This window comes from Sceloporus occidentalis, unplaced genomic scaffold (genome assembly GCF_023333645.1).
Source record: "Sceloporus occidentalis isolate IW3139 unplaced genomic scaffold, rSceOcc1.0.p SCAF_12, whole genome shotgun sequence".
In the NCBI taxonomy this organism is placed as follows: Eukaryota; Metazoa; Chordata; class Lepidosauria; order Squamata; family Phrynosomatidae; genus Sceloporus; species Sceloporus occidentalis.
In genome coordinates, this window is record NW_028316992.1 from 9,545,960 (window position 1) to 9,568,794 (window position 22,835).

General features: G+C 41.3%; 2 protein-coding genes across 4 annotated transcripts in view; one reads left to right on the top strand and one right to left on the bottom strand.

Moving 5' to 3' along the window:
• TRMT6 (tRNA methyltransferase 6 non-catalytic subunit) overlaps positions 1-2,930 on the top strand; it is a 46,899-nt gene extending 43,969 nt beyond the window's left edge. For 2 of the 3 annotated variants that reach the window (XM_089478053.1, XM_089478054.1), the window contains exons 9-11: positions 629-731; positions 810-896; positions 2,059-2,929. In XM_089478053.1, the coding sequence (XP_089334179.1) occupies positions 629-731; positions 810-896; positions 2,059-2,223 (355 nt within the window). In that variant the 3' untranslated portion in view covers positions 2,224-2,929. Of the gene's footprint in view, positions 1-628; positions 732-809; positions 897-2,058 lie in introns of all 3 variants that reach the window. The other variant, XM_089478051.1, reaches the window with a different exon arrangement.
• A 4,844-nt stretch (positions 2,931-7,774) lies between these two features.
• LOC149305252 (secretogranin-1-like) overlaps positions 7,775-22,835 on the bottom strand; it is a 28,432-nt gene continuing 13,371 nt past the window's right edge. The window contains exons 2-5 of the mRNA XM_089477852.1: positions 21,680-21,726; positions 19,211-19,304; positions 15,133-16,853; positions 7,775-8,191 (exon numbers count right to left, since the gene is read on the bottom strand). Coding sequence (XP_089333978.1) covers positions 8,108-8,191; positions 15,133-16,853; positions 19,211-19,304; positions 21,680-21,726 — 1,946 coding nt within the window. The 3' untranslated portion in view covers positions 7,775-8,107. The remainder of the gene's footprint in view (positions 8,192-15,132; positions 16,854-19,210; positions 19,305-21,679; positions 21,727-22,835) is intronic.

Below are 22,835 nucleotides of genomic sequence, written 5' to 3' on the forward strand. Positions count from 1 at the left end.
GCTGGATTTACTCATACATATCAGCTTTTGTGATGCATTGTGTTATGGCCTTGTAAAAATCTGGATTGAAGGATCTGGGAGAACCACACAGTTCCCTGAGAATTGCCAATAGAGAAGGAACTTGTTGCAAACATCCCTGTAGGCTACCCACTGCTTATTGCAGATAGGTGTTGCCTGCTTATGAAACTTTACAAATCACCCAGGGAGGAACACAGTGACAGAATGAACAGATGTTATTCAAACCTTTATTTTCCAGAGGAGTCTCTGCTGCTGAGGCTTGACCAGAAACGGAAAAAATAACTTTTTGAACTACAGTTCCCAGAATCCCTCATACAGTATGGCCCTCAAACCTCCAAAGTTCCTTTTGGGGAAATGTGAGGAGAAGATGGGATGGGAAGTTTCCCTATCTATGAACTTACCTTAACTTACCTGAGGGTTGAAGCAGTTGTTACAGGGTTGCATTTTCAAGTTTATGTTTACTTTTTATAGCATAAGTGGAAGGAATATATCATATGCATAAGTCTGTCTTAGAAGGAATATGTTCCCCTTACTTTATCTTTGTTTGCATAAAGACATATTTTGATATGTCAGGAAATATAGCTGACCTGTATACAACTTTCTATTGCAGTTTAATCATAGCCAGTCGGTTTCATCCAGCACCCTTACTACTGTCATTGTTAGAATTTGTTGCTCCTTCAAGGCCTTTTGTTGTCTACTGCCAATATAAAGAGGTGAGTCAGATAAATTTTCTTTTGTTATCTTCCTAAGTTTTACAGTAAATTAATTTAATTAATCTTTTTTTCTTTTAGCCATTAGTGGAGTGTTACACGAAATTAAGAGACAGAGGAGGAGTCATTAATCTTAAACTTTCTGAAACATGGTTGCGGAGCTATCAGGTAAGAATTGGAAGTGTTCATCTATCACATCGGGAACAGGTAGAAACATACGGTATTCTGTAAATCCCAACAGTTCACAAATCCTTACATAGTAGGCTTCCTTTCATTGCTAAAGAAATGTTACAGAGGTGTGTGGAATGACTAAATGAATAAAACATTTTCTACTTTTGCAAACTGAATGCTTAAATTTTAGATATAAGAAATCTATCCACAACCCCTTTCTATGGATTTTTAAAATTTTCTTTCTAGAAGTGAGGGATGAAATACAGTGTAAAGGGTCAGTCCTTGGAGGAGTATCATAATGGCAGTATGAATGATAAAGCTTTGTAAAAGACCCTGTCTCTTTAAAACACACACACAATACCTAATCCCAAAATGTATATTTTAAAAGAAAGCTTGGCTTCTGTATTGTCAAGTTTGTCGAGAAATTTGAGGTTATTTATAGATGGCTATATTTGAGGAATGTGTTATAGATGACTATATTTCAGATTGGTTAGTTTTTCCTGACAGTTCTGGTTGCTTTCCTAGGTCGAACACTGAGATTTTCACATTTAAACATCTAGACTGTGCATTTAAAAATAATTTAAAACAGTGAACAAAATAAGACTTTTGCAGATCAAACAACTGTTAATGCCATTGTGCATCTAAAGGAGGCCTCCTGGGAGAAAATCATAGGGACAAAAGTTCATGTTTTGCAAGCGGAAGGATCCAGGTTCTTTTCTGAATATCTCCAGTTAAAATGGATCTCAGGAATCTTGAAACTTCTGAGAGGTAGGGATGGTCATTACATAGGGATGGGATCTGCCCCACCAGATATAATTCCCCCAGTCCCTTACTGTTGACCATGTTGGGTGGGTCTGCTGAAAGCTGGCCCAAAACATCTGGAGAACCAAAAGTTCCCCATCCCATCAAACTAAAAATTACACAGAAGTGTGCTTCAATTGTGGAATGTACCCTATGTTTCTCTGATTTGCTTACACTGTGACAAATATCTCCATAGTTTTTGCTGCAGTGCCTGGCTTTTAGTTATATATGTTAAACTATATAATATTAATATACTTCTGAATTCTTTTAGAACCACAGCCATCCAATGTGAATACACATACTAGCCCTGCTTGAATTATTTCATAATGATAATGTGTGCGTTTCTTGTTCTTGGTAGGTTTTGCCAGATCGAAGTCATCCCAAATTGATGATGAGTGGTGGAGGTGGGTACCTTTTGACTGGCATCACTGTTATAAATGAGGCTATAAAAACTGGTGACAATACAGAACAGGCAGCCAATGAGCCAACCTCTAAAAAACGTAAACTTGAAGAACACCTTTAACACCTGCAGAAGCTGTTTTTCATAGGACACAAATTATCCTTTTGTTGTATTACTAAATACATTTAAGAGCTCAGAAGAGTGCACTTTTTCCTCCATCTGCTGTCAGGAGGAGGTGAATATTAGAGACATTATCAGTTGAAAGGAGACTGAAGAATCACTGTGTCATAGTTAGCCTGGGCTTGGTAGTGCCGTAACTTGAGAAATGCATATGTTCACCTACTGAACGACTTCATGGCGTAACAGTCACTCTTCCTGGAGATGTTGCCAAAATGGACTGAAACTCCAATCTATTCTGTACCTGTGTTTTACTCTGGATTCACATACTTTGTTTAAAAATAGCACTGTGTCTAATCTTACTGCAACTTCCTTTGGTTACAAATGTCATGTCCAGTTTCATCTCAGACCCATGAAATTGTTATTTCACCAGTGACACTGATGATGTGATATGCTTTTATCACTGCTAGTGGGGAAGAACAGGACTTTTGATGCTTGCACATCAGATGTAAATTTTAAAATTCATTTGCATATATTATCATTTTTAAAACATAAAAGCTGTTTTTCATCTTTTTTAAACAATACACCTTTTGTTATGTGGAATTTTATGTTCTGTAAAACTGCATTTCAATAAATTATAAGACTTTTTTGTAATACAAGGGTTTTTTTCCCTTTTGAATCATGAGTTATTAGGGTGGAAATATGAAAGTAGCTGGCCAGCAACACCAACATGTGTCCCCATTTGGGTAATTATGGAGTGGATGGTAAAAGATGAAAACATGATTTGTAAAATGTGGTTGTACTGTAGGTAAACTAGAAATTTCATTGATGTATTGTTTCCAAAAATTGTGTATACAGTAGGCCCTCGTTATATGCGGGGCATCCGTTCTGGAGCCCCCCCCCCCCCCTTCCTGGCACATACCAAAACCTGAGTATGCTCAAGTCCCATTGTCTTTAATGGTGGTGCGGCCATGCTGCCACACCACCATTAAAGACAAAGGTCCCTCCTTTCCTTCTTTTCCTCCCTCCCTCCCTCCCTCCCTCCCTCCCTCCCTCCCTGCTTACCCACTTACTCAGCAGCTTCTGCCCTGGCTTCTCTGCAGGGGCAGAGTCTGCCGGGGCTGGGGTCAAGGGTTGACTTCCAACTTCCAAGGGAGCCCCAGGCCCAGCCAGCAGCCCAGGACGGAGGCTCTGGGCTTTGAAATCCAAGCCTTGGCTCTGGCTTCCTTGAAACCCTTGCTGCATCCACACTGGAGAAGTCACCCAGTTTGGCACTTCTTTAACTCTTTTCTGGCTCAAGGCTATGGAATTCTGGGAGCTGAAGTATGTTGTGGGTCGCAGAGCGGAGCTCTGGACCACACAACATACTCCAACTTCCTTGGAAGTTGGAAGTCAACCCTTGGCCCCAGCTCTGGCAGACTCCGCCTCCGCAGCCAAGCCAGGGCAGAAGCTGCTGAGGAAGCAGGTAAGCAGGGAAAGAGGGAGGGAAGGAGAGGAAGGGAGGGAGGAAGGGGAGGGACTTTTGTCCCCAGTGGCAGTGTGGGTGCATGTGTGCTGTCATTGGGGACAATATGGGTTTGCCATCTGCGAATGCTCAACTCCGTGCGTGGCAAATCCACCTATAAGGAGGGCCCACTATACTATCCATGTGTACCATAATAATATTTATATATGGATTCAGATGTCCTCTTTGGAACGTGGCTGTCTTGGATGCCAACAAATGTCTCTGGGCATCTGAACTGTGACCCTAATGACCTGTTATTTGCATCTTCAGATTAATCCAGTCATATTGCCTAGTCCAAGGATGATTTCCTGAAGCAATAGCAGTGGAAGCAGATTTAATTCTGTGTCGTGCTGTATTGACAGAGAGTCATTGGACAATGGATCAGTTATGATTTGAATGTGTCTACAACAACAGTGACTTGCTCATTTCTGTTGTTTCTGCTGCTAACACAGGTCTGCCATTGGAAGTGAGGGCAGATGTACTAATTCTGGCATAGATAATTCAATTGCTTCTAATCTTGCAAGTTACCAATTAATGACAGTTGTGCTGAACAGTTGTAGACCTGTGATCCCTGGAAGAGAAAGGAAGGATGGCCCATTTCCCACCCTTTGCTTGTTGCCATCAAGTGAGTTAGAGATGACTTATTTCAGGTTGGTTGGTCCAAAAACTTGCCTGAAAGGCAAGTTACCAGCAAAGAGAAAAGGCCTTGGTGTGATCTCCCTTTTCACGCATGCATTAACACATAGCCTTTATGCAACATGATTTGGAAACAACTAAGAATTCAGTTTCTCTCCATCATATTACCCACCCACTAAACCTTTAGAGACCTTAAGCTTCCTCAAATGGCCCTTCTATGATCTCACCGATGACTCTCTTGATCATCCCATACCTTGTCAAGATGAATTTTAAAATGCCTTTGCATTCCTCAAATGGCAAAGATCACTATTGGTGGTAGTTTGTACATTTTCTTTAAAGGATATGAATTAATCTGTATGAAATTATATTTTCCCAGACTTCTAGCAACTGCTGCTTTACTGGTATTGATCACAACTACTTTCCAGCTTACTGTAAAGCTTGGAAATAGCTGAGGAAGTCAGCACAGCATTTGTAGCACAAATGCCATTGAGTTGGAAGCAATTCCTTGCTGCTTCACATCTTGAAAAGCTGTTCTGTGTGTGTATGTGTACAAGCGCATCTTCAAGTTGCCGCATCACTATGCATTTCATAGGATTTTCTTAGGCATGGAATACTCAAGTGGTTTTGCCAGTTCCTTCCTCTGAAATACAGCCTACACTACCTGATAACCCCTTGGCAGTCCCCCATCCAAGTTCAGTGGACTCTTGGTATCTTCTGACGTTTGGCTCCAGGACCTGCTGTGGATACCAAAATCTGGATGCTCAAGTCCCATTAAATAGACTGGCATTGTGAAATGGTGTATCTTTTATAAATAGCAAAATTAGTGTTTGCTTGAGGAATTTATATATTTGAAGATTTTCAAGCCATGGATGGTTGGGCTGGGCTCTGCCTTCTCTAAATTTCCCATTTTATTTTATGTTATTGTCCCATTCACTTACTGATTTCTGGGACTGAAGAGTTTAGGAAAAAAAGTAGGAATGCTTGGAATAGAACCAGTGAGGCATGCTTGAGCACAGGACTATCTTTTTTCCCTCTGGTCCATAGCTCACATGTATCTGCGTGGGGAAAGATGTGGGAAGTAGCCATAAATATATATAAATCCTAGTTATAACAGGTTTTGTGATATAAAATGGCACCGATAGCTTTAATAAGTATTGGGGATTGCTTTGCCAATGGATTGTAGTGGTATACTACGAACAAGAATATTAAGGTATCTGTGCGTATCTGTGTCTGAAACCTCTTGAATTACAACAATAATTGCAGACAATGATGGGAGTTCAGAGACCTATCAACAAAACCTATGGCTCAACAGCATTATGTATTGCGGTTGCTCACCCATCCAACAACGGAGCAATGGTGAATGTGAAAATTATCCATCAGTGTGAAAGCTGAGAGTGCCACGTGTAAAGTGGAAGCACTATGTTCTGTAGCAAGGTAACATAAGGCTGCCTTTGCTGCTCGGTTTTATTTTCATGGTGGACAGCATTCTGATTTTCCACACAAGCACTGCATAAGGTAACAGAAGGGAAATTATATTTTCATAAACTTTCTTTTTGTCTAATTGTCAATTGTCTGTCCAGATGTCTTGTAAGCTTCACACAAATTGTCGCTCTTAAATTTTTAGCAGAACTACAATTTAGAAAGCTGAGCTGAATGTTGATTCCCCCCATGAGACTATTTGTCAGCTAAATGCAGCTAAATTTGAATAATTTCAGCAAAATGTAATGGTTTAAAACTCAAATCACTTAATGAGAGTCAGGGATGGCTTTCAGAAAGTCAATTTATTATGCAGAACAATTGTAAGAATAGAATGAGGGCAGGCTCTGTCCAGAATATATATGGCCAGATGGCTGAACTGAAGGATAAATGGCATTAAAGAAACCCTGGTAGCACAGTGGTTAAATGCTAGTTCTGCTGCCGCAAGGTTACGAATTTGATCCAGGGCTCCAAGGCTGACTCAGCCTTCCATCCTTTCATAGGTCAGTAAAATGAGTACCCAGTTTGTTGGCTTACGGATTGCAAATTGCTTAGAGAGTGTTTAGTTCTCTATGAAGTGATATAGAAATGTAAATGCTATTGCTATTGCATTCCTCCATTCTATGTACACAAGTCAACCAAAGTGATGGTTGGGTCTTCTTTGGCAATGTCCATAGGACAAAATCCTCTACTATGCCTAAGAACAGCAAGGAAGCTTGGACCCACAGGTAAGTTGTATGGCACCTACAATTCCTCACTGATGCGCCACTACATTAGCTGCCTGGGAAGGTTCCTCATTCTGCCTAAAGTTCAAGCTGGCTCTGTAAGTGAGGAACACCAACCTGTGATAAAATGATATTGTAACTACAATAGGCATAATTTGTAGGGCTTGAGGGCCACATTAGATATGATGTGGGAAACATGGATATTTTATGGATGGGCACATGCACACACTTCTCTCTCGCGTGCATGTATACACATTGGAGAAAAGTGTTTACCTGGTATCTTTTCCCTTGTAAGTGGAAAGTCACTTTCCTTGGATATACTTGTTTTTGTCATGAAAACAGCCCATTAGGGAACTGCCACAACAATCAGATTTAGATAATTAATTTGCATTTCATCGAGAACAAAAATCAATAGGGAAAACTGTCACATGTCTCACATGTTGGTTTGGCCTTGAAATTCACTGTGCCTATGGACTATGACTGGAAACCAGGGTTCGAATCCTCACTTGGTCATGGAAACTCGTAGGGTGAACTCAGCCTCAGAAAACCCTGTGATAGGTATCTTAGGGCCACCATAAGCTGGAAACGACTTGAAGGCACACAGCAACGCTCAAAATGAAGCCATCACAAATACACAATATCTGGCAATGGCAGAGCCAAGGAGCACTAGTAAGAAAAGACGTATGTATCTTTCAGTTTCTGCCCCCAGGAGTGCATGGTGGACACCATTTCCCAACAATTTGATCTTCAGCACAACAGAAATGCTTTGGTAGGGACCATGTCAGGCAACAAAGGTAGGTTTGGAGAAACATAATCGATCATGATGATGATGATGATGCAAAATCTTACCAAACAATTTGTTGCCCTTTTATGGCAGCCAAAGAAAAAGTCTGATACCCCAGATAACCACTTCATTCTGCCTTATGGTAGGGCCAGCCCTGCTGAGTATTGAACTGTACGGTGAGCTGATAGCAGCAAGATATTGTGTGTGCTCTGGTGATACTGGCTTACACATTATAAACCACTTTGGGAGCACTAATTGACCAATAAGCAGTATAGAAACATACTTGCTATTACTACTTGCTACACTCTTCTTCAGAACCATCACATTGGCTCCCGTGACATAGATGTCTTAGCTATGATTTGTCCTTCATTCTCTCTAATCACTGCAACACTGTAAATCACTTTAAGACTTAACAGAGAAGGCAAGCATGGAATATTGTGGACAATGTGATTTTATTATTTCAAACAAAGACAAAGAATATATTTCCGAAGAACACAAAGACAATTGTTTCCACGCACATTTAAAAATGCCTTGCACAGAGGTCTATACACTAGAATTCATGCTGATCAGGTCTTCTTAGCATATTTGGAAAATACAGATGCTTGCTTGCTTGCACCCATGTAAATCACATGTTGAGTGGATAGTAAACTGCATTCCCAGTTAGGAAGGGGAGAAAACAACACTCATGGCAGTGACTTTACCAATAGGGAGGATACTGTAAATAAAGCTAGACTTCACCATTTCCAGTATTAGGCCAGGCAAAATTCATCCCCGCCGGTTACTGTTGAATTTCTCAGCTATCTTCTGCAGTTCCAAATCCATAGCAGCTAGATTTTCCAGTTCTTTCTCCTGTGAAGAATGAGGAAAAACGAGATCATGGCACCACAGCTTTAGATTGCTTAACATGAACTGTTGCAAATGATTGCATTTGTGTTATTCAGCCATGTTCATTCCATCAAAGGACTACTGTCAAACCCCATGGTGGTGGGAAATTACATGTGGCTGTGGTTCATTTGCACATATTCATTTACTCACAGCGCCACCCTTTTGATTTTCCTGGATTCCAAATTGGAGCAGCACAGAAGGTGGCACTATTGCTACATTGCTGTCATTCTGCTTGCTGTGCCAGAAAGAAGTTGAAAAAGCTGGGACTTAAGGATAGCTGTTACACCCCATGGGATTTGACTGACACAGGGTGACCAGATGTCCTCCTTTTCCAGGACATGCTCTACATTTCATCCTTCTGTCCAGGAAGAATTCCATTTTGAGCATGATGAAGAAGTCCATTGGGTAAAACCATGTTTACTGTTGGACTTTGAGAAATTTGTCTACTTGACAGCCTGTTCTGGCTGCAAATAGGGGGATAAAGTGGATCCCTCTAAAGTTCTTTTTTCTAGGAGCAGCTAAGAGAGCCCAGAGATCATTTGTTTCTCTGAAGGGAAAAGAACACCAACTATGTCAGGCGATAAATGTTGAAAAGGTTCTTTCCCTTAAGTTCAGCACAATGGAGAAATGAAAGGGCTAATTCACTCAAGAGTTTGTTGCTAGTAAAGTACAATGTTAAGCCTCTCTCTTGCTCAGAGTTCTATAAGTACATTGCAAGCCAATAAGGCATTTTAATGAAGTTCATGAGAAAACTATAGTTGAGTACATAATAAAATTCAGGATATGTAGTATAGCTGTAAATAAACCATATGAAATAAATTTATATTTATAGTATTGGTTTTAGCTTTTATTTTGTGCTGTCCTATATTTTGCGGTGCCTTGTCCTCCTTTGCGGTTATGACATCTAGTCACTGATTTGACCCAAAGCTTAGGAAGTGACTTATTGGACAACAACTCCCCTGATCCCCCAACTTTCAGAGTCCCACAGTCAGTACGCTAGGCTCTCTGGATTTTCAACATGGATTCATTTTATTCTTTAAGTGAATAAACATCAGCAAAATAAAATGCAACACTTTACTGGGAGCGGGGGGGGGGGGGATCATGCAGCCCTCCAGATACTGATGAACTGCAGCTTCCAGCATTGTTCAACACTAGCTAGCCGGGGATGTACAATCCAACATCATCTGTAGAGCTACACAGGCCCCACCATTGCCTTATGGAGAAACAGCACAATCTTATACATGTCTGCTGAGAAGGGAGTCCCATTAGTGCAATGGGTCTTATTCTCAAGGATGAAAATCCTACAACCACCAGATGTTCTTGGACTTCATCTTTCAGCATTCCTCCCATCATTGCCAATGCTGGACTACCACACAATTCCCATTCCTGGTTTTAGGACTGCAGCCTGAAAGTGCTTGTCCCTTGCCCTCAAAAATGTTTTCAACACATCTGTAGAAATAGCAAACCCAGGATGGCACCTGACAAAATTTCCTAGAAGATAATTCAAAAGGCAAGATGCCACAACTGAAAAGGTCCTGTCTCTGGTCACCCTGCCTTCATCCTACTTCACAAGACAGAGACCTAGAGCCTAGCTTCAAAGGCCTATATTTTGCATGTTCATTCAGGAAATGACACTCCTTCCTGTGTTAGTGATTATTTTGGTCTTTCATTTGTGTTGTTTTGCCTAAATTAGTCAGCCCTCCAAATCCACAGATTATTCATCCACAGATTCAAGGATCTAGAGTTTGAAAATATTTTAAAAATATATAAATTCCAAAAAGAAACCTTGATTTTGCTACTTTATAAACAGGATATCATTTTACTGTGCCACTTTGTGTAATGGGACTTGAGCATCCACAGATTTTGGTATCCACCAGGGATCTTGGCCAATGGGAAGCTCCTGTTTTTGAAAATCAGCCAGCTGAGAGCGGCTGCGAGCTGGGATTTAGCCGAGATGCAGTCGCCTGGCAGATTTGGTGGCATTTTTAATGTGATAATTCCCAAAATCTACTGTAATTCAGCAGAGGTAATTAGTTTTATTTTGTAATGTGATAAGCCCCTAAGTCATTATGAAAGCAACCAATGTATGTCTCATGGGGCTATTGTTTAGGATTGTGTGTTAAGATTTAAGTCTAGCTTTCTCTCTAGTACAGTAGATTCCAAATTCTGTTTGTACTGTGGCTAACCAGTTGCCTATGAGAAGCCCATCAGCAAGATATGAGCATAACAGCATCATATCTTCCAAAGTGTCACAAGTGAAAACTGGGTTGCATATAGCCAAGCATCATCAGAATGAGGTCAAGATGGCAAACGATATTACAGTTGGCCCTCTGTATACACAGATTTTTTTTATCCACAGATTCAACCATCTACAGCTTGAAAATATTCAAAAATAATATAAATTCCAAAAGCAAACTTAATTTTTTGCCATTTTAGATAAGGGATGCCATTTCATTATGTCACTGTATTTAATGGGACTTGAGCATCCACAGATTTTGGTATCCATGGAGGGTCCTGGAATCAAACCCCAGCGCATACCAAGGGCTCATTGTAATGAGGAAGAACAGATAAGCTTGGATTCACTGGAACAGTTTGCTTTGATCTGAGACTATTGTGAAGGACAAGATTCTTAATCTTCCTCTCCTATCCTCTCAGCTGAATTAATTGTGTGCGAACTACTTTTCCACTTAAGTTTGAACTCAGTTTGCAGCAACTGAAATAAGTTGTAGACAAAGGGAAGAAATAAGTAGCAGCTGAAAAAGTGGGATGACAAAGGATTAATGCCAAATGGGGACAGTTGGAGGGTATGTAGAACCTTTCCTCTTGTGTTCCTCGGCAACTGGCACACTGCCTCTGATAATTGATATTATGCATAGCCATCATGACTAGTAGCCATCCACAACTTATACTACATTGCTCTAGTACCACGGCATGATATCTGATACACTGTCAGCATTGCAGCAGAAACTTGATCCTAATGTGCAAGTATGCTTCTTAATAAAACCTGGACTTCTGGACAAGTGTTTATTTAGAACTCTGAGTTCCCTTTAGTACAGGACTTCCTGCCATGTGATGGCTGCGGTTACATATCTGATAAGATTACTTCAAGGCTGCATGTGTTTCTCTGGAACAACACTCTTCGATTTTAAATATTATGGAAGACACATATAATATGTTTCTTTGAATTCAATGTGCAACTATGGGGAAATGGGGCATGCTACAGAGTTCATTTAGATCAGGACAATGGAACTGATGCCCACAAACTGGATCCAGTCACCAAAGCAAAGTCTTCTCTTCCCCAGGGCCCTCTTGAATTTTTTTTAAAAAAAATGATGTGATACCTGTTTGTGCTTGGTTTTTACTTGTAAGGAAAAGCAAATGCAAAGCATTAACTCTGCACACAGGCCTTTTGGCAGGTTTGGGTCCTCTAAAGCAACACCCAATGATGACCAAAGTGGGTCGAGATTTCACCCTCCTCTTTCTCCCATACCATGCAGGCAAAGAATAAATGGGCATGGGCATTATCTAGATTCTTGACAATGAGAGTGGTTATCCAATAGGAAGAGAGAGAAAGAAGAGGTGTATGAAAGAGTATGGGTGGACAGAGAAAAGAGGGAAGGGGGGGGGGAGAGAGAAACAGACTGAGAAGGCAATGTCCGTGCTTTGGATCTTGTTCCACCTATACCATCATGTGGCCCCAAGATATTACCCTTTGTCCTTGACAGGAAAAACAAAGTGTTCCCATAATCTCTTAAGCCCCGCCTGCATGGGCCAAAAGGCCTGTCCCCACCACCACATCCCTGATGCACATCCCAAACCCCAGATCCAGTGCAAGCAGTCCAGACAACGTCCAGTACATTCTGCACCAGAATCAGGTTATAAGAACCTTAAATGGTTTTTAAAAACATAACTGTTACTCCAGTCTTCTGGGAAGAACTGGAGCCCTCTGTTCCTGCCCCATGGCAGCTGACCACACAGGTGTCCCACTCAGCTGTCCAGCCTGTTCACCACCACAAGCCCCTCACTTCTGAGATCAGAACAAGGTGCCCAGCCATATGTTCAAGGCTGAGCTTCTTGTTCTGACTTCAGAAGCAAGCAACCCATGGCAGTGTGGGACACAGCTAGTGACTTAGCAGGACATCCATGGTGACAGTTACCACGACACAGAAACAGGGGGCCAAGTAATGGAGAGCTGTGAGGCCAGGATACTTCAGGCTGCCCCAGAGTATCCTGGCCCATGCAGACAGGACCAGAGACACACTAAAAACTAACTAGTATCATTACAACAGTACTTTTTTACAGGACACTCCAAAGCAAGCTGCAGCCTCTCTTACCTCGGGTGCAGATGTGGGTGCCGCAGATAAATACTACTGATGCAGAATCAAAACTAAAGGGAATCATTTTAACATGTAGTCTACATTCTAGCCCAAGTAGACATTGCATTGATATGATTGTTAGGCCAATGGAAGCAAGAACCTATCTGACAATGTAAACATATACCTGTTTACCTGGAAGTTAGTTCTATTGTGCCCAAACATCGAGTGCCAAACTCTTAACTTCCCAGGTCTTGAGCTCCAATACACAACACCTTTTTGTTAGTAATTCAGCTTTGCTGGCAACTTCTACAGGGTAAACACCAGCATGTTGTGCAATTCCAGGGAGGCACAAATGTAAATGATATCTGAAGGTACCTAAGGACTAAGTGAAAGCCAGCCAAAAACATTCCAGCTATAACACACTGCTGGTTCTGGTATGCTATTTGGATGTGAAGTGTGAACAGAAAGGACTTTGCACATGTCAACATGATCAGGTTGCCAATAATAAACTTTTGCAATGGGGGCAGGGAAATGCCTTTTATGTGTGCCAGTGACCACATTTAAACTGTCTTTTTAAACTGGTGGGAAGAGAGTGTAAATCCCACCCTCCTTTTTTGGAAAAGAAGAGTATAAGACAGAGTGGCTAAGATACAAAGACTTATTAAAAATCAACATAGATGGGAAGATAATAATAAAAGAACATGAAGAATTATACAAAATCGGTAATAAGATCAGCTGGAGAGAAAAAGGGGGGAGAGGATAATGTGTGACTTCATATGTAGATATTTACTTGTTGCTTTAATAGAAAACGATGGAAATTGTATAGAGGAAAACTTAATAAAGAAAATTTAAAAAAAAAAATAAACTGTCTTTTTAAACAACCACTAAATTAAGGGCTGGTATACAGTGTTGCTTTTATGGATTTGTAGCCTAGAGTTACAGATCCGCAAGTGCTTTGTTGTCAATAAAATGGCATAGTTTTGTTGTAAAATGACATAAATGCCACCCCAGCTTACTTTTAGAGCCACCAGCTGGATGAGGCAAAGGGGGCCTGTTCAGTTTTCAGTTGGGGTGAAGGATGTTCCCACCCTTCTCCTGCCAGCAAACAAGGCTGTGACAATTACAAGCAGGAGTTCTGTTGCGAGTCCCTGTTGCAGCCTCCCTCACTGGTGGGAAGAGAGTGTAAATCCCACCCTCCTTGCACTTGAGGGACCTCCTTTGCCAGATTTGATTGCATGTAATTAAGGTGGGCTGGGGAGAGTTGGGCCCGGAGATGTTATTAGTTACACAGATGTAACTAAGCAACCGATGTAGAATATTGGCAAATGTGTTCTGATATTTTGCATTATTACTTAGTTATGCAGACATCACTTAGTTATGCTGACTTAACTAAGTAACTGAAGTAGAATATTGCTAACCGACTGCCAATATTTTACATTGTTACTTAGTTCTGCAAACATCACTTAGTTATGCAGACATAACTTAGGGCCCATGCAGACAGGCCAAAATAAAGCTGCTTTGGGTCACTTTGGAGATATGCTGTTTGGATGATGCATGCATCCTAAAAGGCCGGCAGCCATGCCAAAGCCATACTCCAGTCCTAAGGACTGGAGCACAGTTTTGGTGCAGCTTCTGGCCTCTTAAGATGCCTGTGTCATTTAAACAGCATACCGCCAAAGTGACCCGAAGCAGCTTTATTTTGGCCAGTCTGCATGGGCCCTAAGTTATAAGTTATACATCTACATAACTAAGTAGCCGATGTAGAATATTGGCAAATGCAGACATTACTTAGTTATGCAGATGTAATTACTTAGTTATGCAGATGTGGGAAGAACCTACTCCAGCCAAAGAAAACCAGGCTAGTGGTGACTTCCCAGAGGACCTTTTCAAGTGCCGCTCCTAAAATATGGAATGACCTGCCGGAAGGGATCCACCATATTACATCTTTGGAAGCGTTTAAAAAGGTGATAAAGATGGATCTCTTCCAGCAGGCCTTTCCAGACTAACCTCGAGCTGAATTAACCAAACTGATCCATTCACTCATTCACCACCTCTCCTGATGGTCTCTTGGAGTAATTTGACCTGTGTCGATCCTTAGTTTGTAACTAAGTCCATTGTACTGGGGAGATTGTATTTTATCTTGATGTTTATGTGTATTTTTAGCAGAAGAAAGGAGGGTTAAGGGAATTAGGGAAATTTTATTATTGTCTGTATATCTGTTTTATTGGACTGTTGTTACCTGCCTAGATCCGGGAAAGGAGATGCAGGAAATAAATAAATTATTATTATTATTATTATTATTATTATTATTATTATTATTATTTAAAATATCAGCATTTTAAAAAAAATATTATTGTTTATTGCTTTTCAGACTTTTGTATTACCCATTGTCATTAACTATGTTTGGTGTTAACTTATAGTATAATCCACCTTGAATCCCATACTGGGAGAAAGGCAAGTTATAAATTAAATGAATAAATACAATAGTAAATGAAGACCATTCTGCTGAAATTAAACACGCTGTTGATTTTTTAAAAGCCAAAATAACTCCCAGTATTTTGGTTTCTTATAAAATAAATCATTAAATACCTCTTCTTGGGTCAGAGGCCTCTGCCTGAGCTTGCCCTTGTCTCCTCTGATGATGTGGCCCCTTTTCACATCTTCCCTAGAACTGTAAAATTCTGGGAATTCTGCAGATTTCTTCTTGTTGCTCAGAAGATGGGCAAGCTGGTCCATCTTGTTGTATTGCCTTTTCACATCAAATTTGTGGCTCCTTTCCAGATTGTTGTTCTCACTGTGTTTGTGACCCAGGCCATCTATCAGTTGCTTCTTCTCCCACAAATCATAGTCGTTATACTCAGGAAAGAAGTCTCGCTCATTCAGTTGGGACCTGGGTTCTTCCTCACTCTCCAGAAAAGGATTTCCCACATCATCCTTCTTCTCAGCATGTCTGTTCTTCCACCTGAACTGCTGGTAGTAAGGGATATAGGGAGCTACAGCTCTTTTCACATTTTCTACAAGGTAGTGGCTTCTTGGGTAGCCATCTTCAAGCAGAAGTGTCCTCTTATTGGCGACATGCTTTCCCCTCTCATTGTGATGTCCTTCTTCTATTTCTTCCTCAGCAACAGAAGGATAATGCCTTTTTTCTTCCCTCTCTCCTTCTTCTGGGTTGTACAGTCTCAGCTCTCTATCCTCTCTATTCTGCAGCTTTGGCATCTCCTCCAGCTGTAGCTGCAGATGTTCTTTGTTATTCTCATCTCTGCCACCATAACTATGTTCCTTGCTTACATCCTCCTCACTGGGCTTGCTGTGAAGTGTCCATTCCTTGTAGTAGTGTCTCAGCAGCTTTTCTGATTCATCTGGGAGTCTTTTCCTCTCACGACGGTGCTGCTTCTCTTCATTTTCCCTGCTGTGGTGCCGCATATCTTCCTCTTCATTGTCCTCTCTACTGGGGTGCCATTTATCCTGATGCTCTTTATCCCTACTCTTTCCCTCAATTTCCTCAGAGCCATGCATTTCAACTGAGTTTCTTTTCTCCTCAGAACGATGTCCTGTTTGATAATAATGTTTGGGGTAGTGGCCTCTTTTATCCCAGAATCCATGTTCTTCCTCACTCGACTCTTCAGGTGAGTCCTTCTTCTCATCATAGCGATGGCCCTTGTATTCAGAGGAGTTGCCCAGCCTTGGTTTCCTGTAGTAATATTTTGGTCTGTGACCTCGTTTGTCTGTGTCGACATCTCTCTCAGAAGAGTCTTCATATTCTCGATGAAAACTATGGTGATATTTTTCACTGCTCTCTTCCTCTTCTTCCTCCTCAGCATCCTCCTCTTCCTTGCTTTCTTCATTTTCTCTTTCTTGGATATGCATAATTTCTTCCCTTTGGCCTCCGGAGCGTTTGTCGTCTTGATCAATCGCCTTTCCTGGTGGAAAAAGGTTTTTTTTATCCTGAAGCTCACGTTCCAGGTCCTCACTGTGTTTCATTAATTTACTTTCCTCTTCACTGGGGTAATTTCTTTTATAACTACCATCCTCCTCGGTTCCTTTCTCAGCAGCATCTTTGGTTTCTTCTTTATGGGCTTCATCAAAAGAGTAAGAATCCCCACGTGTGATGGTTTGTCCGTTTCCACCATGCGGTTTCCCCTCTGGATGCCACTTCTCACTCACTTCTGCCTGCCTTTTAAAATCTTCTTTGGGACCTTGTTCTCCTCTCATAGTTTCTTCTTTTGGATTCTCTCTTTCCTTTGGTTCTGACAGGTGCAGGGGCTCCAAAACTTGTGCCCCATCCTGATCTTCTTCCTTTTGTTGATTCCCTTAAAAACAAAACAAAATAATTGCCTTTCTAATGAAGATGGCATTGTTTCCCCCTTCTATTTGGGCTGCTTTCTATGTTTTCTATCAATCGCTCCCTCCCACACTTATTCCTTTCTGTTCACCTGAGAGGCTGAGGACCCATGAGAGAGGAAATGCAATGTTCACAGGTTATTTTCCCTTCTGATATGTAACTGTTTTATCATCATGACCTCATGATTACCTAACAATGGGAATGGCATACTTTCCATCACTTCCAGGATGAAAACCAGGATGCATGTGGCTAAGCAACATCAGAGTGTCATCAAAGTGGCAAAAGTTATTAATGAGGAAGAACACACAAGCTGGGAGAGGCTGCAGCAGTTTGCCTTTGCCTGAGTCTACTGGGAAGTCCTCCTTCACTCTCTCTTCTCCTCAGTAAGTTGAATGCAAATTATTTCTACACTTTTGACTCTGTTTACAGCAACTGAAATAAGTTGAGACCAAAGGGGGGAAAGTGAAATGAGAAGAGAGGAACTGGGACATTTTAAAAGCAGCTGACAATGCAGGATAGGGATAGATGGAGGGTATGAAAGGAATGAGTCTGCCACATTCCTGCTGTCACTTTAACTATGTGAAAGGAAGCAGGACCATCAGCAGCTCTGCATAGAAGGCATTTCAATCAAGGTCCTCACTCAACTATCATTTCAGGACACAGCAGAGGGAGAGAATGGAGGCTCCACTGAAACACCAGTGACATTTGGCCCCTCTCTCCTCTCCTTGAGCTCTTTGTATCTCTTTTGGAATTTTTTTAAAGGGAAAAGAGAGGTAGAAGTGCTTCAAGTAAATAACTTACCTACCACAAAGGTGGGGCACCTGTTTCATCATAAGGGCTAGGTTCAGTTTTAAGGATTTTCCTAGGGACAGCATTCCAGTAGGCAGGTCCCAAAGGCAGAAGGGTGGCACCCACGATACCAGCGTATTTTAGCTTAACTTTCTTATTGCCTGTATCTAAGCCTTATCAGAGGCATTTCCACTTTTCATAATGTGGAAAAAAATCTATACAAAATCAAACTCCAGCCATGGTGTCATAGGGAAGGAAGCAGTGGCTTCCAAACATTCATCCTCCAGATGATTTGGGCTTTTGCTCCCATAATTTTTAACTGTTAGGAAAGTTGGCTGGGGCTTCTTAGAGCTGAAGTCCAAAACAAATGGAGGAACAAAGGTTGGGAACCACTGGGAGGGGGGCAGATTTCACCGTCATAAAAGCCAGATTCTGCCCCGGAGCTTGAAGTTCCTCTCCCCTGCCTTAAAGCATCTTCTGCCTGTGCAAAGGTATTTAGAATAGCCAGTGAAAGGTCCACAATATTCAATTGTGCTTTGAAAGACAATAGGCACTTAGTTCAAGTCTACTCCAGCTTAACATTACTATCAAACCACTATTTCCCATCATTATTTTTATTATTGCTACTTTCATTTCTGGCAGAACAATGGATGCAAGCTCCAGGAAAAGAGATTCCACCTCAACATTAGGAGGAACTTCCTGACAGTAAGGGCTGTTCGACAGTGGAACAAACTCCCTCAGGGTGTAGTGGAGTCTCCTTCCTTAGAGGTCTTCAAACAGAGGCTGGATGGCCATCTGTCATTGGGGATGCTTTGATTGTGAGTTCCTGCATGGCAGGGGTTGGACTGGATGGTTCTTGTGGTCTCTTCCCACTCTAGGATTCTATGATTCTAGTAAGGCCATTCTTCTGCCCCTCAAAATTAACCTCCTCTGTATATTTAAATGCAAGTAAGAAAACCAAAGCATTGCAAAGACAGAGTAAACAAGAGGTTGTCAGCCATTACTATACCATTCTGAATGCTGCTTTTGTGACAGGGTGATTCAAAGGTGTTTGTTATGTCACTATCATGATGCTGGCCACTGTATGAAGATATTTTTTTTAAATACCGAGCTCCTTCTTACTGTGTTTGCCCTGAGCCTTTAGTTCTTCCACAAAGTGGCCCTCTTGCCTTCCTTAAAGCAAGCTCATTACACTTGATTAAGGGACATCACTCTTGAACTCTTGCTGCAACTATTTAATAATAAAATAATTTGCTCAGGAGAAGTTGGACAAGAAAAGAAGGAGAAGGAGGAAAATTTGGAGGAGTTACTTTTCTGGACTGGGCCTCCCAGCATTCCCACCAACCTTGGTGGCTGAAATATTCTGGGAGCTACAGTCGCAAAAGGAAAGCTTCCAAGTTTTTATAGGCAATATTTTTGAACTACAGATCCCAGAATCCTCCAAGCACCTGGTGTGACTACTGTGGATGCTGGATGTTATAGTCCCAAAAAATAACCTTTCCATACTCAGTGAAAGAGCACATCAGTCACACTTACTTTCTTTCAGAAGCTCCTTGCACTGAGGATTGATGGGTGGAGCATTGGCTTTTGACAGACCATTCAAAAGGACTTCTACAATACATCGAGTTACCTAGAACAAAAGCAGTAATGAGAGCTCGGAGTGTTTCTGTTTTTCATTTTCAAATTATACCGTTCCCAGTGGAACTTTTCCAAGGTAGTTAAATCATAAACAGATCAATAAAACGATTTTTAAAAAATGAGTTAAGCACACACAGAGAATAGCTTTAGAGAGCTATTCAAGGTGGTGAAGCCTATCCTTGAAACCAGTCCAGCACTTTGGATAACACTTTAGAGCTTGGAATAAAACTGGAGCATATTCTCAAACTCCCGCTAAACAACAGTATATTTGCTTGTGCCAAAGGGACAAAGACAGCCAAATTTCCCAGAGAGTCAATGATCACACCCCGTACCTCAATTCAGGGAGAGTCACAGTTAAAAGATTTGTCCTGTTGGATACAGTCTGGAATTACATGTGGGTAAGCACTCTTTTTAATATCCTAGTCATATCCCTTTTTAAGGAAGACATTAGTTATGTGCAGGCCTTGCCATGTTGTTGGACTCCAAATCCCACCCACTCCCATTTATTGTAGTCAGTGTGTAAGGATGATAGTAGCTGGAGTTCAACTGCATGGGGGCAGGACAAATTTCCCATCTCTATTTCTAATGAAGACGAGAATGCACTAAAACATTAAAATGAATCTAGCAACAAACTCTGAGTTGTAAGTGGCACAAGGAGGAAGTATTCCAATAAGTGGCTCATTATGCTCATAAAGGCAAATACTCATCTGAAGTTATATTTAATGTTGCAAATCTGTTGTCTTCAAATGGGGAGCCAATTATACTGTCTGTCAGTACACTTCCTATACATGCTCACTCAAAAGGGTATTGAGTTCAGTTGGAATTACTACCAGGCAAATGTGCGCACAGGATTCTAACCTGAGTGTGCTGTGATCTGAACTGTGCCTGGTGTGTATCAGACTTACATTAGACTGGATCAGAGGTGGGGGGAAAGAGAGGGGAGGATTTCTAACAGTCAACTGACTTGTTTAGCATGGTACTGAACGTAAACTAAGCAGAAGAGTTTTCCTAATGCAGAATGGAAAACTGCCCAGACATTGCAATGAGCTGGAAATATTTTCAGGAAAAATGGAAACCCTGGGGTGACACATTATGCTATGTGTGTTCATCCTTCTGTTTCAATGCTATCAGGATTCCTGAAGGATCATGAAGCTAATGGACATATTGGATTTGGAATATTTGAAATAGGCCTTTGGTCACAGAAGAGTAAACAACAGAACTGAAGTCATCAAGACATTTTCCCACCTGAGGCAGAACAACAGTTGGTGCCTCCTCCAAATCAAGATACATATTGCCTTCAAAGCTTGCCAAGTCATTTTGGCACATGAGGCAGAATACCCTACAAATACTTCCCATCCCTGGCAAGTAAAAATAAAATAATAACACATTAAATAATTAATAGTCGCTATCCGTTATCTCTGTGATACCCAAAGGCCAGAATCCTATAGGCAGTGTAAGTTGGTGTAAGTGGAGGTTACTCCAGCTTATATTCTCATGGAAACGCAATAGAAGGAGGTATCTAGTACCTCCTTGTGCAAACCTTTCCACACACAAACATAACTGTTTGGATGTTGACAGAGCATGTTCTCACAGTCAGTGGATGACTAAGGGAGAGTGTAGTTGCCTCTGCAGTATCCAGCATTGTGTGCCTTCAAGTCACTTACTTATGGCAACCCCAAGGTAACCCTATTATTGGGTTTTCTTGGCAGGTTTTGTTCAGGAGGGGTTTGCCATTGCCATCCTATGAGGCTGAGAAAGTGTGACTTGTCCAGGGTCGCCCAGGGATCTTAGCCAAAATCTCCTGCCTGCTGCAGACATGTCATTTTCCATAACTGTTTGGGCCATCCTGCTCCCAATTGTATGTCAGCAGATAAGCATCTGTTATGGATTCTTCTCCAAAGAGAAGAAGCAAAGGTTCTTCCAAAATTCTTACTGTATAGAAAACAGCATTTCTCATTGCACAACTGTTATCCACCTTCCATTTTGTCATCAAGTTAGACCAGAGATCATACAGTACTCATAACTTGGTAATGTAACTTTTCTGGATTAAATCAGAGGGTCCCAGACTCCCTCACCCAGCATGGGCAGAAGCTGAGAGGTATGATTCCCAAAAGAGAGCTCATAAGAGCTCTCATTTCCCTCAGCGACACTGACAATTCTGAAGGTTTGCAACCAAAGTGCTGCCCACAAGGCATTTGGCAACCAAGGTGCTGCTCATCAATTAAATATTTTTGGGGGGGGGGTTACCTGTGGAGGAGATACGTGGGCACTGGGGCTATGATAAGTTATGCAGGACCATTTGATTTATTCCATTGAAATACTAGTGTAAATAGTGTTATAACAGGTTTTTAAAATATATATACTCACCATTTCTTCAACATGGTCATCTTTTTCCACTGGCGCTGAATGGACACCTTGGAACAACAAAGAAATAGTAACAGTTCAGAGGTCAAAGGAACGGAAAATAGAATGGCAGGGGTAATACTGTGATAAAGTAAAGCCAAACAGACATTAGCAATGGTAGCAGGTTTTGTTTGAAGCAATATTTTCTGTATCATAAAGCATTTGGTTTCAGATTAGAGAATTTGTCTCCAAACCCCTTCTATTAGGAAATGTCAGCCTCCAGCCTAAGGACTTGAACCATGCTCAGGAGGTTCTTCAACCAAGCCACAAAGGTCTCTCTGCAACCCCCATAGTTTTCATGGGCCCCTGCCCTTCCCCAAACTTCATCCATGGAGGCTAGCTACTCCTTGTGGTGGTCACAGTATTGTCTGGCCCTCAAAAGGCTGTGGGAAAAGCAAATTTCTGGATATGTTCCAGACTTTCCTGACCATGGTCACCTCCATACTGGATGCAGGGTGATGGGAATTCTCAGAACTGTAACTTTCCCAAGTTCTTTATGGTACAAGGAGAAACAAGACTCACATTCCTAATCAGATATAAAATCCACTAGGTCAGTAACCTCAGATATAAGACCACTAAATGAATGACCACATTAGGCATAGGGAGACACCTACCTTAGACAGGTCAAATGTCATGAAAGGACAACATATTGTTATATAATTTGTTATTACTGTATTTTTACTGACAAAGGCAGGGGGTCTTGCAGGAGTTTCTGCTTCATGCAGATAGCTTTGGGAGAGAGGTACAATCTGTTGCTCTGCCTCAGGCAGCAAAATGTCATGGGCTGATGCTGAGTGACCTTTTCCCAGTTACTTTCCTTTTCTGCCTAACTTACCTATGTCTCTTGAAGAAGAGAAATCAGTGGGAAAACATACCCTACCAGAACCCATGGGGCTGAAGGGCAGAATTCATAATGTCACCATAAATTGTTAGAAATGCAACATTCAGTACTAAAATGTCTCAGACAGAACAGCAATAATAAAGTTAAATTGTTTAAATAAGTCACGGCCTCCTCTCATCTGTCATTTGCCTCTCTGGACCACTCTGTGAAGTAAACGGTGATTCTCAAGGATCTTTCCATCTCTTCTCTTCCCACCTCATTTTCTCTTTCAGCGATAAA